Raw genomic sequence first — 15,120 nt, 5'->3', positions numbered from 1 at the left:
GTTCGATTCTTCCCTTGGGTGACATTCTGTGTGGAGTTCGTACATTCTCCCTGTGCCTCCATGGATTTCCTCTGGGTGGTCTGTTTCCTCCCATTGTCAAAGGATGTGCAATTTAGGTGGATTGGCCAAGGAAAGTTCAGGATTACAGGGATAGTGTGGATCTGGGTGGGAGCTCTTTGGAGTGTTGATCTGGACTCAATGGACCGAATAGTCTGCTTCCACACAGTAGGAATTCTATGATTCCAAATTTAATAATGTGACAGCTGATCAATTTATCCTCAACGGGAAGCAGGAATAACCTGACTTGATTCAATTTGTCAATATCTATCTATTCACGATTTTCTCAGGAACACGAACAAATGTATTAAATATGTGATGCCATCTCATTTAAGCTTGTATTTTCCTGTTTAGAATTGTTGTAATAAGTGATTGAATCATGCAAACTGTAGTCCAGATTTTGAAATCAAGAGCAAAGTGACTTCAAAGAAAGCTGCTCAAACTGATCCAGCAAACGCACTGCTAGGAATTTAATTTTTTCAGATCTTAATTTTGTTCCAGTGGGAGCTATAGGTAATCTCTGAACTGTCATGCCGTGAAATATGCTGTACAGTAAACACGTTGAATTTCTTTTCACAGATAGGAGGAAGCAGAAAGTAACAAGGAGATGTTATCTTTTTTAATTGTGCAGAAAATATAATAACATTTGGGACATATATAAGGAATATGTTCGAAAGTGAAATATCATAAATAAACTTTATATAAACATTTTGTATTGAAAAACCATTTTTAAATTTTATCAGTGAAGAAACTTGACATTCTGCAAAACTAACATTATAATTTTATGGCAAGAGAAGTCATTCAGAAGTGTTTGACATTAGAAACTCAGTTGCACCTTAATCAAAAAGGCTTAATGTTTTGAAGGATTTTACAGTGAGAAAAATGCACAAGAAGTGGAAGTTCACATCATTCCAATGAGAAATTCAACAGTGCACTTTGAAAAGGATTGGATCATAAGTGACAGCACTTTTGGATTTACATATTTTGTTGCATTTGTCCAGTGTCAGGAGCTGCTGCAAGTTTCATAGAGAAATGACAATGCATATTGACATTTTTGCTATCATTACAACCACAAAATAAGGCCTTTTTTCAATGGTATCACCATGTAGAACAGTTAATGTAGGTCTGTTTATCTTGCTCCTTTTATTCCAACTTCTTTAGTTAATCAGAATCAGAAATGCTATTTTCTTGAAAAATTCTAAATTCGCTTAAACTAAGATTCAAACTCTATGAAATGAATACGAACCCCTTGGAAATTTTAAAAATACTGCAACCAAAATTCCTGTTCATTGTAATGTGGTTATATTAAATTAGGTGCTTTCTTCCATAAAATATGTTTTATTTTTAAGGCCTACAGATTTCTGGGGTATTGAGACCAGTTATTGGGTGAGAGGAAAGTGTATAAGCTAGGGTGCTCTGAACCGGATGAGTGTCCTGAGAGAAAAGTTAACTAGTGCTATCAGGAGAGTTTAAATTACATGGAATGGGTACCTTGGAGTGGAAGAGTGATAAGGTCAAAGAAACCAAGAAAGAATAAATAATGGTAGAAAAAACAGGAATTTGGTGAAGGGGGGAGAAAAAAGACTAGCCTGTTATTGAAATACACATGTCTGAATACAAGACCTATTACAAATAAATTTGATAAGCTTTACAAGAATGAATTGCTACAGACGGTCTGATGCAACTATCCCTCCGAGTTCCATAAATGGTATTTACTCCTATTGTTCGTACACACATATTAAAACTGATCTCCCGCTTCAAATCAAACGTTGGTTTTTCCTAACAGTTTCTTTAAGTTTTGAAGTTTCAGCCTGCCTGCTGCAGGAACCATTGCCTACCTGGAATAGCCTTTTATCCAACGACATAATTCATAGCAACTCCTTTGAAAATAGTATATAAATTTCATGTGCTTTACCTGTCAACTTGTTCTACATGTCTTTGTTATACTTTGGCCACTTCATTGGTTATTCTGCTTTCTCAAATGACATAAAATATCTCCATATTCTTTTCCTCAAAATTTGGCTTGAAGGTAGGAGACAGATCATGGTGGTAGAGGATTGATTTTCAGAAAGGAGGCCTGTGACCAGAAATGCGCCGCAAGGATCAGTGCTGGGTCAACTGTTTTTTGTCGTTTATATAAGTGATTTTGATGTATCTATTGGAGGAATGGTTAATAAATTTCTAACTGATAGCAACATTGGTGGTGTAGTGGACAGTGAAGAAGGTCATCTCAGAGCACAATAGGATCTTGATCAGATGACTTATGAATGGCAGATGGAGTTTAATTTAGATAAATGTGAGGTGTTGCATTTTGGTAAGGCAAATTAGGGCAGGACTCGTACACTGGGGAGTGTTGCCAAACAAAGACACCAGGGGGGTGCAGATTTGTCATTTCTTGAAGGTGGAGTTGCAGGTAGACAGAGTAAGTAATGAAAGCATTTGGTACACATGCCTTTATTAGTCGGGGCATTGAGTATAGGAGTTGGATGTCATATTACGGCTATTCAGGACATTTGTTGGGCCACTTTTGGAATACTGCTTTCAGTTCTGTTGTCCCTGTTACAAGAAGGATATTCTTAAACTTAAAAGGATTTATAAAAGATTTACAAGGGTATTAACAGGCTGGAGGGTATGACCTATAGGGAGAGGCTGTATAGGCTGGGCTTATTTTCCCTGGAGCATTGGAGGCTGAGGGTTGACCTTATCATGAGGGTAGGGTGAATAGCAATGGTCTTTTTCCCAGGGTAGGGAAGTTCAAAACTAGAAGGCAAAGCTTTAATGTGAGACGGCAAAGATTGAAGATATCTAAGGGGCAACTTTTTCATGCAGAGGGTGTATGTATATTGAATGAGCTGCCAGGGGAAGTGGTGGAGGCTGATACAATTACAACATTTAAAAGGCATCTAGATCGTTACGTGAATAGAAAGGGCATAGCGGGATATGGATGAAATGCTGGCAAATGGGACTATATTAATTTAGGGTATCTGGTTCGCATGGACAACTTGGACTCAAGGGTCTGTTTCCATGTTGTACAACTCTCTGACCGTCAAATTTCAGTGGACTGGTACAAATTTAAACATTTCCCTATTGGACGTTACATTGTGACAAGGATTTTCCTCATCAAAGCCTCCTTTGCCATCTGAAGTCTCTCTTTCCCTTTCTTATTTTAATTGTGTTTTCCTTATCTCTCTCTCCTCATTTGCCCTTTTTACTTTCCTCTGTGACTCTACCCCTTAAGATCTCTTTCTTGCACCCATTCCTCGCTTGGAAACACTCATTCATTTTCTTCCCCTTTTTTCTCAAACTCAAGACTTTAAAGTTCCAGTTTCTGTTTCATTTCAAGCAATTTTGACAGTCTTTGAATTCTCAGAAAAGCAAGTAACTCACTAATCAGTGTCCTTAGTCCCTTTTGTTTTTTCCACCAATCCCAGATACTTTGCCAATATTTCAGTTACCTCTGCTTTCTTGGTTCTGGCAGGCAATTCCACCTCTAACCTATTTGCCAGTTCTATCTGGTTTATGTTAATTCCTATAAATCCATCAGAGATAATTCTTCCAACTGAGGATGGTTTGTAGCTGCATCTAATGCTGTCTGATTTCACTTCTAACATTGGATGAGGTTTCTGTGAAGGACCCTGCTTCTCATCTTCTCCCCTTCTCTGAAGCATGGTGACCCTCTGGTTAAACCACCACCAGTTGTCTCTCCCTAGTGAGAGAACAGCCTATGATCTGGTCATACTTTACCTTGCAATTTTATTTTAATCTGATGTCTGACCTTTTTATTCTTTACCAATTACTTTTACTTCTCATGTAATCTGTTATTGTCCTCAATTACTGGTCCTGGACCCTTAGCCCTCAAACTTTTGTTATATATCCACTGGGAACTGTAAGCCCCACTATTCCATCAATCATCGTAAATGTGCAAATACCCAATTAAACCATCAAGATGATCAGTTTGTCTGATTGACTGCCATTCATGACCAAGGCAGTTCAACCAAGTTTCATTATTAACAGAAAGATTACTCCATTTCTTTGTAAATGAACTTATTCTTTAACTAATGGCAAAAAAAAGTCACTAATACCCTTCAACCCTGAAGTCTTCCACTTTAAATCCTAAGTACGTATACATTCATTAACGAATAAATAAGACAAAAGACAGATGGTTTGACACAAATATTATGAGTGGGAAAATGAAGATGAAAAAAATTTCCATACTTCAGAAGTCCATGCCACCAGGCCTGCAGCAGGTTAAAGAAGTGCTGTTGGCAGCCAGGGATTTTGCCCACATGTGTAGGGAGGAACAAGAATGGCAAAAAAGTAATTGGCAGGCTGTGGCCCTCAATCCTTAGAAGCTGCAGGTGGGCAGCTACACTATGAAGATGCACTTGCCCCAAGCATGCGACTGCCTATATTGATAGGTTAGTAGATGCTGTAGAGAGGCAGGTCCGGCAAACTCAGGGTCTCCTGGAGAGGAACATTCAGCAACACTGCATCACCCTATCTGTTGATCCTCAAGACCAAAGGCATAGTGATAAGTGGACAGGGAACCTGGTGAGCAGTCCAAGTGATCCTTACTCTTAAAAAGACAGGATGATGCCAAAAGGCACCCAGCCCCTCAGACGTCTGTGCTTAGGACGCTCCAGAGGTGGCAAGGCCCTCCACCTTCACTTTCAGCTGCAGAGGATCCAGATACATCTGGCTACAAGTCTCTCAGCATATCTGGGGTGCCCAGAACAAATGCTCGAGGCCAAAGATTCAAGACCAAAAGAATCCACTTCTGAACAGACTCCCTCCACCCAAGCTACCGTATATGGGACAATACTGAATTGTCAACGTGTGGGGCTGGATGAACACAGCAGGCCAGGCAGCATCAGAGGAGCAGGAAAGTTGGCATTTCGGGTCTGGACCCTTCTTCAGAAGTGGGAGAGGGGAAGGGGGCACTAAAATGAATTGCGAGATGGAGTGGCAATGATAGTATGTCAGTAGAGGAGCAGATAGGTGGACAGAAGACAGACAGGTCAAGGAGGCAGGAATGAAGCCAGTACAGGTAAGTGCAGGTAGGGAGTTGGGATGGGGTTGTTCTGTAAGGGGGGAGGGGTGGGTAGGTGGGAGGGAAGATGGACAGGCCAAGGAGATGGGGGTGAGGCTAGCAGGTAGGAAGTGGGGGTGGGGGTTGATCAGTAAGGTGGGAGGAGCGGAGAGATAGGAGAAAAGGCATTAAATGAGGAGGCAGGGCCGAGAGGAGCTGGTCTTGGGATGAGGTCTGGGGTGGGGAGATTTTGAAGCTTGTAAAGTCCACGTTGAGACAGTTGGGCTTCAGGGTTCCCAAGCAGAATATGAGGCGCTGTTCCTCCACCCTTTGGGTGGCACCCTTGTATCACTGGAGCAGGCCCAGGATGGACATGTGTCCAAGGAGTGGGAGAGGGAGTTGAAGTGGCACATGACTGGGAGGTGTTGTTGTTTGTCACAAATCTAGTATAGGTGTTTCACAAGCGGTCTCCAAGCCTCTGCTTGGTTACCCCGACGTAGAGGAGGCCACATTGGGAACAGTGGATGCAATATGCCCCATTAGCGGATGTGCAGGTGAACATCCATTTAATGTGGAAGGTTTCGTGGGGCCTGGGATGGAAGTGAGGGTGAGATGTAGGGGCAGGTGTAGTACCTCCTGCGGTTGCAGGGAAATGTGCTGGGTTGAGAAAACCGATTGAGGTCACTTCTGTGGCTTAGATGATGCTATACAGTATATGAGGTATCATATTTGTTTAAATTTGATTGCCTTTGTAATACATCTGTCTGTATAATACTCTGTATAATTCTGAATACGACTGTGCCAGCATGACGCTTAACTTCATGTTAATTCAGGATGTTCCATGGCTTGATGTCTGTGTTGAAAGGCTGCTGCAGCACATGGAAGTAAGATGGTCAAGGCATATATAGGGCTTTGGGTTCTGTTTACACCACTGCTCCTTGTTCTGAAACTTTCTTGTATTTTCGCTTGTCCTTTGTGTCCAAAAGTGTTGGTATGAATGAGATAGTCAGTGATATCTTATTTTCACTTGTCCTTTGTGTCCAAAAGTGTTGGTATGAATGAGATAGTCAGTGATATCTTAGAGGGGTGTAATACTTCAGTGGAGCCTAAGCATTAGGGACTCTTCTGTTCTCTGTCCTGTACAGTGCATGGTTCTGTGAGTAATTATTTTCCCCCTTTAAATGACTTCACATTAGTGAGTATTGCAGGCCCCTCGTTCCCAGGTTGCGATAGCCCTTTCTGAGAACGCCATAGGCTTCATACATCTCCAGGTTCCCACACAACAATCTACGTTAGCCTTCATCTGCCCATCTTTTCCCCTCCCAGCCCCTGACATATGAAGTGACCGTGGCGGATATGGCCATACATGCTTTCTCTGGAGCCAGAGTGTTCCTGACCATAGATGAACTTCATCCCCTGCATTACAACATTCCCATCCATGCTGTACCATATCAATCTCTTACAAATACAGTTGCCCACCTTCCCAGCAGCTCCCAATCCCGATGAATACATTTTCTTCCCATAACAGCAGTCCCCCCCATGTCATTCTGTGTTTGGTTCTAAGAAACCAGCATGTTTGACTTTCTTCATCTAAAAACTCAATCAGGTAACAGAGGGTTGTTAAATTATAGTCTTTATAGTATAAGTATAATCTCTTATAGTCAACATCCATTCATTCGTCTCTGTTGCTCTGCCACATGTATTGCATGAACCTAAAGCAGATGCATTGACTATTTTAAACATTTTCTAATCAACTAAGTTGTTGCTAGTATTGCTACATGTTCATTGGGTAGAGTGCTTTTTATGGTTAGATAGCTCCTTATTGGATGTCATGATTATGATGTACTGGTCTCTAGTATAGTAAATGGAGCTCCCTGGGAGATGAGCAATCCTTCCCTATAACTTGAATCATAGTACAGTTGATTAAGCAAGCGTACTTCGGTGAATGGCCCTGAGTCCATGCAACAACTGTTTTCTCTGGCAGTGATGAAGCTAGTTGTTTCGAAGAATGCACCTTCTGTGGTTTAATTCCTCGTTTTGAGCTAAATAGTTCTTAAAATTAGGATATGTTTCTTATTCCTTACAGTGTTTCTTTTTAAATATTCTGCAGTTATCCCAAAATATCATTCACTGTTACCTTGGTTATTTATGTTATTGTTTTTTAGTTGCAGTATTTTTAGAACATTATAATTAGACATTGTCATATCAATGGTTAAAATCATTTTTGTTTTTTCTAAATATTTATTAACTCTAAATTGATGTGTACACTTTGGGCCAGATTTTAGCAGAGTCAGTGAAACTCCAGGAACCTTTAGAATTGTAGACAGAAGGCAGAAGTGGAAATGCCATCCCAGTTTATAAAATATCTCATTTTTTTCCTGTGGGGTAAAAGGGGGAAGGCATGATTCACATTGGAGGAAATCCCAAAGCTTGGTGTGCTTACCAATGATCTGAAGTTTTTAAATGCCCCCCTTTTTAAACTTAAGAAAAGCAAGCTGGAGCAGTAAATAAGTTCTGTTGCACAGTTTTGATTGACACTGTAAGTTGGAAAAAGTAGCTTCCGGTCATGTAATTTCACTCGACCTCTTTATTGACATTTCCCAATGAGTTTGTTGTGTAATTATGAATGATTGGCTGAGTTTTAGAACAAAACTAGTTATATTAGCAGGTTGTTGAGTTTACAATTTGATTTGAGAATTTAAAGAGTCTATAAAAGGATTAAATACCTTTGTTGGGTCTGAAAAGAAGTTTGGTTTTATTAGAGATTAACCACTCGATCTTTAAAACTTCTGAATGGGTTTTATGAGTGGGATTTTTTTCTGAGTCTGGGTGTGTAGGAGGGAGAGCATAGTAGGTTGTTAAAAGGTTATTTTTTTCTTCTTCGCATTCTCCTGAGGTCTGCCCATGTGGATGCTGTATAGGGATTTATTGAAGTTTGATGGGGACTTGCATTGGCGTGAATATGGCATGGAAGGTGTGATGGTACATTTGCTGGATGAGGTATCATATAGAAGTGTGAGAAACAGTATGATCTTAGAATGCCTGACAGTTGGAACAAATCCCAAAGAACCATTTGTGAGTCTTCTAATCAACTTACTTCAGCGCACACACACACACACACACACACACACACACACACACACACACACACACACACACACACACACACACACCCTGTAATGTGCTGTGCATCCTGAGTTCAGTTACCTGCCTTAGTAGCTAAAATCTGGCCCCTTGAATCTTTAGCAATCACTGCCAGCGTTTGCTTAATGTTTTACACTGTTGCAATTAATTGAATGTTAGAAATTGATCATTTGCATGCGTAAATTATTTTTTTATTTAGTCTTTATTCTTCCCACCTATGCAATATCTCACAGACCATTCTACTTGACTTGATCCTATGGAAACTTGTGTCCAAGAAACAGGGACTCGAACTTAATCATTTCACAGCCATTTACAAACAGGTTGGATTTTACATTCTTCTGTTATTTTCCTGCAGTTCAGTACGTAACTCCAAATTACTTTACCAGCAAAGAAAAAACATGGTTTGTTTCTCTGCTTTTCACCCTACTCCTGCTATTCGTTGTCTAAGTTGCATTGCTAGAAGATCCCCTCATCAAATTGCTATTAGGAAGCATTAACCAGTTTAACCATACTTGGAGGACTTTTTTTTCATGAAAAGCTAACACAATGACTAAGCTTCACTTCACAGGTAAAATGTTGAGACAGCTGGGATGCGCTTCATGTGCATTTCAAAGCAGTATTTGCATTTTGTACTTTTTAAAAATCTTTACATTTCTACTGTTACTGTTAAACATCTCTGATCTAAAATCAATTTCAACAATCTAGTGTCATGAGTTGAGTTTTACAATGGTAGAATAATTGTAACTTCTTTGCCACTTAAATTTTGGCATTTACTGTCTCCTTGTTCATGGGATGTGAATACTACTATCAATTCGGTCATTGTGCGATGACATTTGCAACTACTTTATACAGTCTGTGTATACATGTCAGAAAAATAAGCTTATTTTGTAATTCAGAATAAATCTATGCTTGAGATGATGTAAGTGTTTTAAAGAAAACGATATAGACAATTAAATTTTAACAAAAATACCCATATATGGTCAGAATAGCCTTGAATTCTTCAGTGTAGAGTACCACTGCACATGGTTTAATGATGATTGACTCCAACTGGATCTATCAGCTTTATGCCAGGATTCCCCCATTCATTTGAAAATAACCAAAGATGGTTGCTTGAGACTCACACCCTAGGGAAGAAAATATGATACCTGTGACCTGCATGCGAATACTATTGTGGCTAATCCTTTCAGTTCCTTGCAAAATAAGCATAAACAATGTGATTGAAAAAAACCAAAGAACTGCTGATGCTGGAAATCTGAAACAAAAACAGAAATTGCTGGAGAAACTTAACGGGTCTGGTGACATCTGTGGAGATAAAGCAGAGCCAACATAGATTCACTGACCCTTCCTCAGTCCTGGAATTCTATCCATAAGGGAACGTGGGACAATCTACAGCATATGGATTGCAGCGGTTCAAGAAGGCAGCTCAGCATCGCTACCCCCTTAAGGGTAACTAGGGATGGGTAATAAATGCAGGTTGGCTAGCGATGTCCACATCCCATGAGTGAGTAAAAAAAAAATTGAAGTCCTATCCGTTGCAAAATTGAAATGAACATGTGAAATTGAGCAAACGACAGAGTAGTCAATTCAGCTCACCAAGTGTCCTTAATTACAATATTGTATTGTTAGATGTTGGAGCAGAAACAATATGAGTGGAAAACAACTAGAACCTTTTGCTCTGGTATATTTATTATCTTTCAGTCTAAACATTAAAAAGATCACTTTGGCCAACAACTTGGCTAACATTCTGTCGTTAGCCAAGATTATATAAATTGTATTTGAAGAGTTTGTTCGAGGCGCAGTCCTCATAAAGATACCCATTGCGTTGAGGACAGGTAAGCCAGATAAATAAACCCCTTATGGATTTTTTTTTTGTAACTCAACTTGGGTAATTTTTTTTTGGTAAATAGAACTTACGGCAGAACAAAGCTTTAGAAATATTGGAATTTGTGGTATGGCTAATCGTGCTATGGAGATAATTAAAATGAAAATCAGTATAAGCCTTAGATTGCTACCATACTGTAAGCATTGTATTGTATTTTTTAATGCTTTAATTAAATAAGTATCTTGATATTAGCATTTTATTTTGCATTTCAAAGGAGGTCCTTGATCGGAAAGGCAAGAGGTGCTTATCGTTTATCTTCTGCTCTGATAAACGAAGACCAAAGGCCAAGTATAAGCATGTAGCCCAGGAATTATTGCTGGATCCTGATTGGCCTCCAAAGCCCAAAACAATCACAGAAGCCAAAACAAAACCCCACAGGAACAATGCATGCCAAATAATTACTGTAGATGAACAAAAAATACCCTGATTCAAGTCAACAATACAGTTGATTTCATGGTGGGATATAACAATAATGAGAAAAGGCAAAGTGATTAGCCAAGATTATATAAATTGTGTTTGAAGAGTTTGTAATTTTGCAATTAATTCTACCTTTTGGAGACATGTAGAGACTTTCAGGTTATACAGAAGCAAGTTTTCAAAACTAAATTTGAGGCAGAGATGAAGCAATTTTAACATATTCCAAACAATAAACTTAAAGTTCTATTGTTTTAAATATGGATGAATATTTTGTGCAACTATTGGTCAATTTTCATATATGAATTATTTTCATTAATGTTGTATTCCAACCAAAAAGTAATGTATATTTGAGTACATTTTAATACTAATTGTAACAAACAAACAAGGTTGCACAGCTGTTTGAAGGAATGAAATGCTTCTTATTTGTGGTGAACTGCATGTGTACAGCTCAGCTGACCAGTCTCTGAACACTAGTTCAAGTTCTCCAGATTGTAAAGATCAAATAAGAAAAAACAATTTTTATTGGGGACTTAAATGTATCACAGTGGCCATCAGATTTTCTTTTCCTTTACCAAATAGATAAACTTCATTAAAATTAGTTGCAACACAAAGCCAAATTTTCTTACTGGTTTTCCTAATTGAGTCCAAACTAAAATCAACAGTGCTCTACTGCAGTTTTACAATTATGTAGATTTGAAAGGTCACTGCAGTAATGTCAATCATGTAGTGTAATATAGAGGCTCACTTGCAAGGAGTCCACAGCATTTAATGCATGAACTTTAATGGCTTGAGAGTTAAGTAAGGGATAGATGTAATTTCTCAGTACGTGCTCTTGTGAATGAAACTCTTGTGTTAGGAGCAAATGAGTGGGCATTATACCTACTTCCTCAGAATAGTTTATTTGAGTTATAATCCTGCCATCAGAGAGATGCATCCAAACGATGTAGATGTTTGGATGTAAGTGCAGAATAGGCGTTTTAAAAATATGTTACCGGAGTTGAGATAATGTGACTGTCAGTAGAAAGTTAAGGCATATTCTATTTGGAAAAAAGTCTAGGAGGTTACCTAATAGAGGCTTTTAAAATTCTGAAGAGATTTGATAGAGTCAAATTGAAAAATATGTGTGGTGAATCCAAATAGACATTAGCTATTGACAGATCAAGTATAGAATTTAGTAGAAATTCCTTCTCACAGTGAATTGTGAAAATGTGGGACTCATTCTTCCAGTGAGTGGGATGATTATGTCTTTGATTCTGCTGAAAGTCTATTCCTTTACCACAAATTTCACTGCATCATTCTTTCCACCACTGCCAACAGTGCCTTCTGCTATCCAAGCTGTATTCTCTGTAATTATCTCCTTAAGCCTTCCAATCTCTTTCTTCCACCTTTATGATCAGGTTTTTGGTCACATTCTTATTTTGGTGTTGTGTTCGTTTTTTGTTAAGATAATGCATTAAAGGTGCATGTGTTTGAAACAGGCAGCATTGTTAGAGACTAAGGATGATTGGATTCACTAATGAGCTACTGGTGATAAAATGACACAGAGGGAAGGGTATTAAGAAGAGATTAGAGTGGGAAGAGGCTAATTGAGTATAAATACCCATCAAATAATCGATTTCCAAGTTGTGAAATTCGACTATGTGCAAAGTAAAATTGTGTTGGTTGTACTTCCTTCAATTCTCAGCTCTTTGTAACGGTAAATAGTGAGAGTTCTTTGACTAATGAACACTTGTTCTATTTTGATGTTTATTATGACATGTGATAGGCATATCAATTTGCACTTGCAGTGTCACTTTTAAATTATCCCATCAATTTGGCTCTGAAGACTTGAGTACACTTTATAGATTCAGTGTTTAAGATTGTTGCAACTAGCAGCACTGGAATTAAGGAAGTTATTTGAACAGTTTGCATATATGTAAATACGATAAGAAGTACAACAATGGACAATGGAGGAAATTTTAAACAATTTTCAACAAGAACCAAAATAACATTTGATTTCTCTTTCGTTCAAGAAATTGAAATGGCACTTTTTCAGATCTGTTCCACATAGAATGATTTTAGGTTTATAGATTTCAGGTGGACAACCATTCATTACTGTGACAAGATCAAGAATATCTATTATTAACCAACCCAACTTCTGTTGGACCAAGCCCAAGACTGGTCACTGCTAAAATGAATTGCAACATTAGGATTGATAATATAATTCTGTTCAGATTGGTTGTCAAAAACAGGGGCATTCTACAGTCTTTTGTCTGGTTAATCTCATATGCATGCATTTCAAAGTTGTTTTAGGAATTTATGCAACTTATCCTATCATTAGCCTTTTATTAATTTTTAAAATTTTAAATTATTTATGCTCAATAGATTCAAGCTAGATGTGTAGTTTCAGCTGTTTTATGTGTCACTACTGTTAGTAATTGATGAACCACAAAAAATTGAAAAAATACGGATTCATATATTAATTCTTACCTCCATCTACAATTTCAACACTTGTTTTTGAATGTCAGTTTTCATTTGAGCTTATCTTGAGATTTTCAACAGAATTTGCTGTAAAGTTCTTCAAAGAAGCAAGTGCTGTGTTCACTTTTCATGAACTTGTATCTTGTATTAACTCATTGTCAGCTGAGGAATCAATTCTATATGATTGTGTGTCCTTTGTACTTACGTTGTACAATATTCACTTGCTTATCTATGTCTTCACATTTTGACTTGATAAGGTTCATTTTTACTAGTAAATTCATTTTAATTTCAAGAAGATACATTTTATTATTTGTCTTATCAAAGATTCTGATCCAATTTAAATGGAAGTGAGGGAATTCTGTGAGAGAATTATTTTATGCAAAATAGCTCCTCAGCTTCAAATATGTGTACCTGTAATAGAAATTGGCCAGATCCTGATAGATCCGAACAACCATTTTCATTTTTTTTCTAAGTTATGAGCAGTTGTGTCCTGAATGGTTCCATTCACTTCTACAGGAGATTGGCTCACAGTCAGTCCAGAGTGATTTCCCATCAGTAGAATAAACATAAGCCTGCTAATTTGGTACACTACTAAGGCTGTAGGGTCTGCTGTACCTTCCTTCAACCTGTCTACCTTGCTACCTCCTTTTTGTCTTGAAGACATTTCTTAAAACATACTTTTGTAACCAATTTGTTTATCTGTGTTCTCAGACTTAGTATAAAATTTTGTTTAAGTTGCAACACTCCACATTTAGTAAGTGTTTCTAGAAAGTGAAATTATTTCTGTGATTTTGAGACAAGTTCATAAATGTCAAACTTTCTGTTCTTGGTCATTTGAAACTAATTGTCATAAAACTGGATATCTTTACATAGAATATATATTTTAATCTTTTTTCGTGTACTGACTTAAAATAGAAATCTATTTACTGTTTAATTTCCATTTTTTTAATCTTTTCTCTGCTGCAAGAACATTTAAAAAAAGTAAGCAGTTAGTTAAGCGGTATATTTTAAAGTTTGAAGTGATTTCAAGATTTTTAGAATGAGTTAACTCTGCATGCCTATCTATTTCATCCTGATGAATCTGTTCAATCATTTGCTTTTTGTTTTATGTTAAAACTTTGGAATGCTGTATTTTTTAGATAAATATATATTTGAATAAGAGAATTAGCTATGCTGGCAATTAACCATTGAAACTACTTTGTTTATTTAGGTGATAATGGAAGCAAAGAGACCCAATAACATACTGATTTAGGAAACATTTTACAAAAACAAAATATCATTTACTTTTAAGTAAAAATATATGTTTTTGTAATTTGACATATTTAAACCTTATTCCTCAGGGAAATTTTTATTTTAGAATGTATCATTTGCAGGATGTTTTTTGGAAATCTAATTATTTTAATGCCTTCAAATCTATGCCATGCTGGAAGTTCTAAAATACAAATAATGCATGAAAATATTTAACCAAATAAAACATTCTACGTTCCCAAATTTGCTTTCTTTCTCGAAATGACATAATTTTTTACAAAATTTTGTATATAAGATGACATTTTCCACCTGTAATTTATTCTATTTATTTTGATTTTCATAGCTCTTAATTGTGATGTATGTATTTGGTAGTAAATTTCCTTTATGTAAATTCTTAACATTTGTTCAATTTTATTATGGCATGCTCTTAAGTCATGTAACACTATTCTGATCATGACCCAATCTTGTAAATTCTTCTCATAATTTATTTCAAAAGAATAAACATTTTACAAATCTGTGACTGTAACTTAAAGTTAATTTTTCTTTCCGAATTGGGGAGGAAACGTAATTAAATTCTGCACAAGACAATTCATTCATCTTAATTTTGTATGTGTTTAACAGCAATAGACTACAAATGGAAAACTCTTTAACTTCTGTGCCAAAGCTATACCCCACGATAGATTTAGATGACCTCCAGTTTGCAGATAACTGCAAAGTTGTAACCCTGTTCATCAGCATCATATTTACATGCCATTCTCAAAATCTTCAATTCTGCATGCAAGAAACTCCGTCCTTGAATTTTGCCAGGACAAAGCATAATATATTAACTTACCCATAATCTCCTCTGATGCTGCTTGGCCTGCTGTGTTCATCCAGCTCTGCA

At 37.3% G+C, this 15,120-nt stretch overlaps 1 protein-coding gene across 5 annotated transcripts in view; it reads left to right on the top strand.

Annotated features, from left to right (window-relative positions):
• The window catches only part of LOC125458025 (polyamine-transporting ATPase 13A3-like), a 139,583-nt gene extending 124,931 nt beyond the window's left edge, over window positions 1-14,652 (top strand). For 4 of the 5 annotated variants that reach the window (XM_048542888.2, XM_048542884.2, XM_048542885.2 and 1 more), the window contains 2 exons: window positions 8,464-8,550; window positions 10,327-14,652. In XM_048542888.2, coding sequence (XP_048398845.1) covers window positions 8,464-8,550; window positions 10,327-10,539 — 300 coding nt within the window. In that variant the 3' untranslated portion in view covers window positions 10,540-14,652. The remainder of the gene's footprint in view (window positions 1-8,463; window positions 8,551-10,326) is intronic. The other variant, XM_048542887.2, reaches the window with a different exon arrangement.
• Window positions 14,653-15,120: the final 468 nt, after the last annotated feature.

Source organism: Stegostoma tigrinum, chromosome 14, assembly GCF_030684315.1.
Source record: "Stegostoma tigrinum isolate sSteTig4 chromosome 14, sSteTig4.hap1, whole genome shotgun sequence".
NCBI lineage: Eukaryota > Metazoa > Chordata > Chondrichthyes > Orectolobiformes > Stegostomatidae > Stegostoma > Stegostoma tigrinum.
The sequence above is the reverse complement of the archived record's forward strand: the minus strand, read 5'-3'. Positions and strand labels throughout refer to the sequence as shown.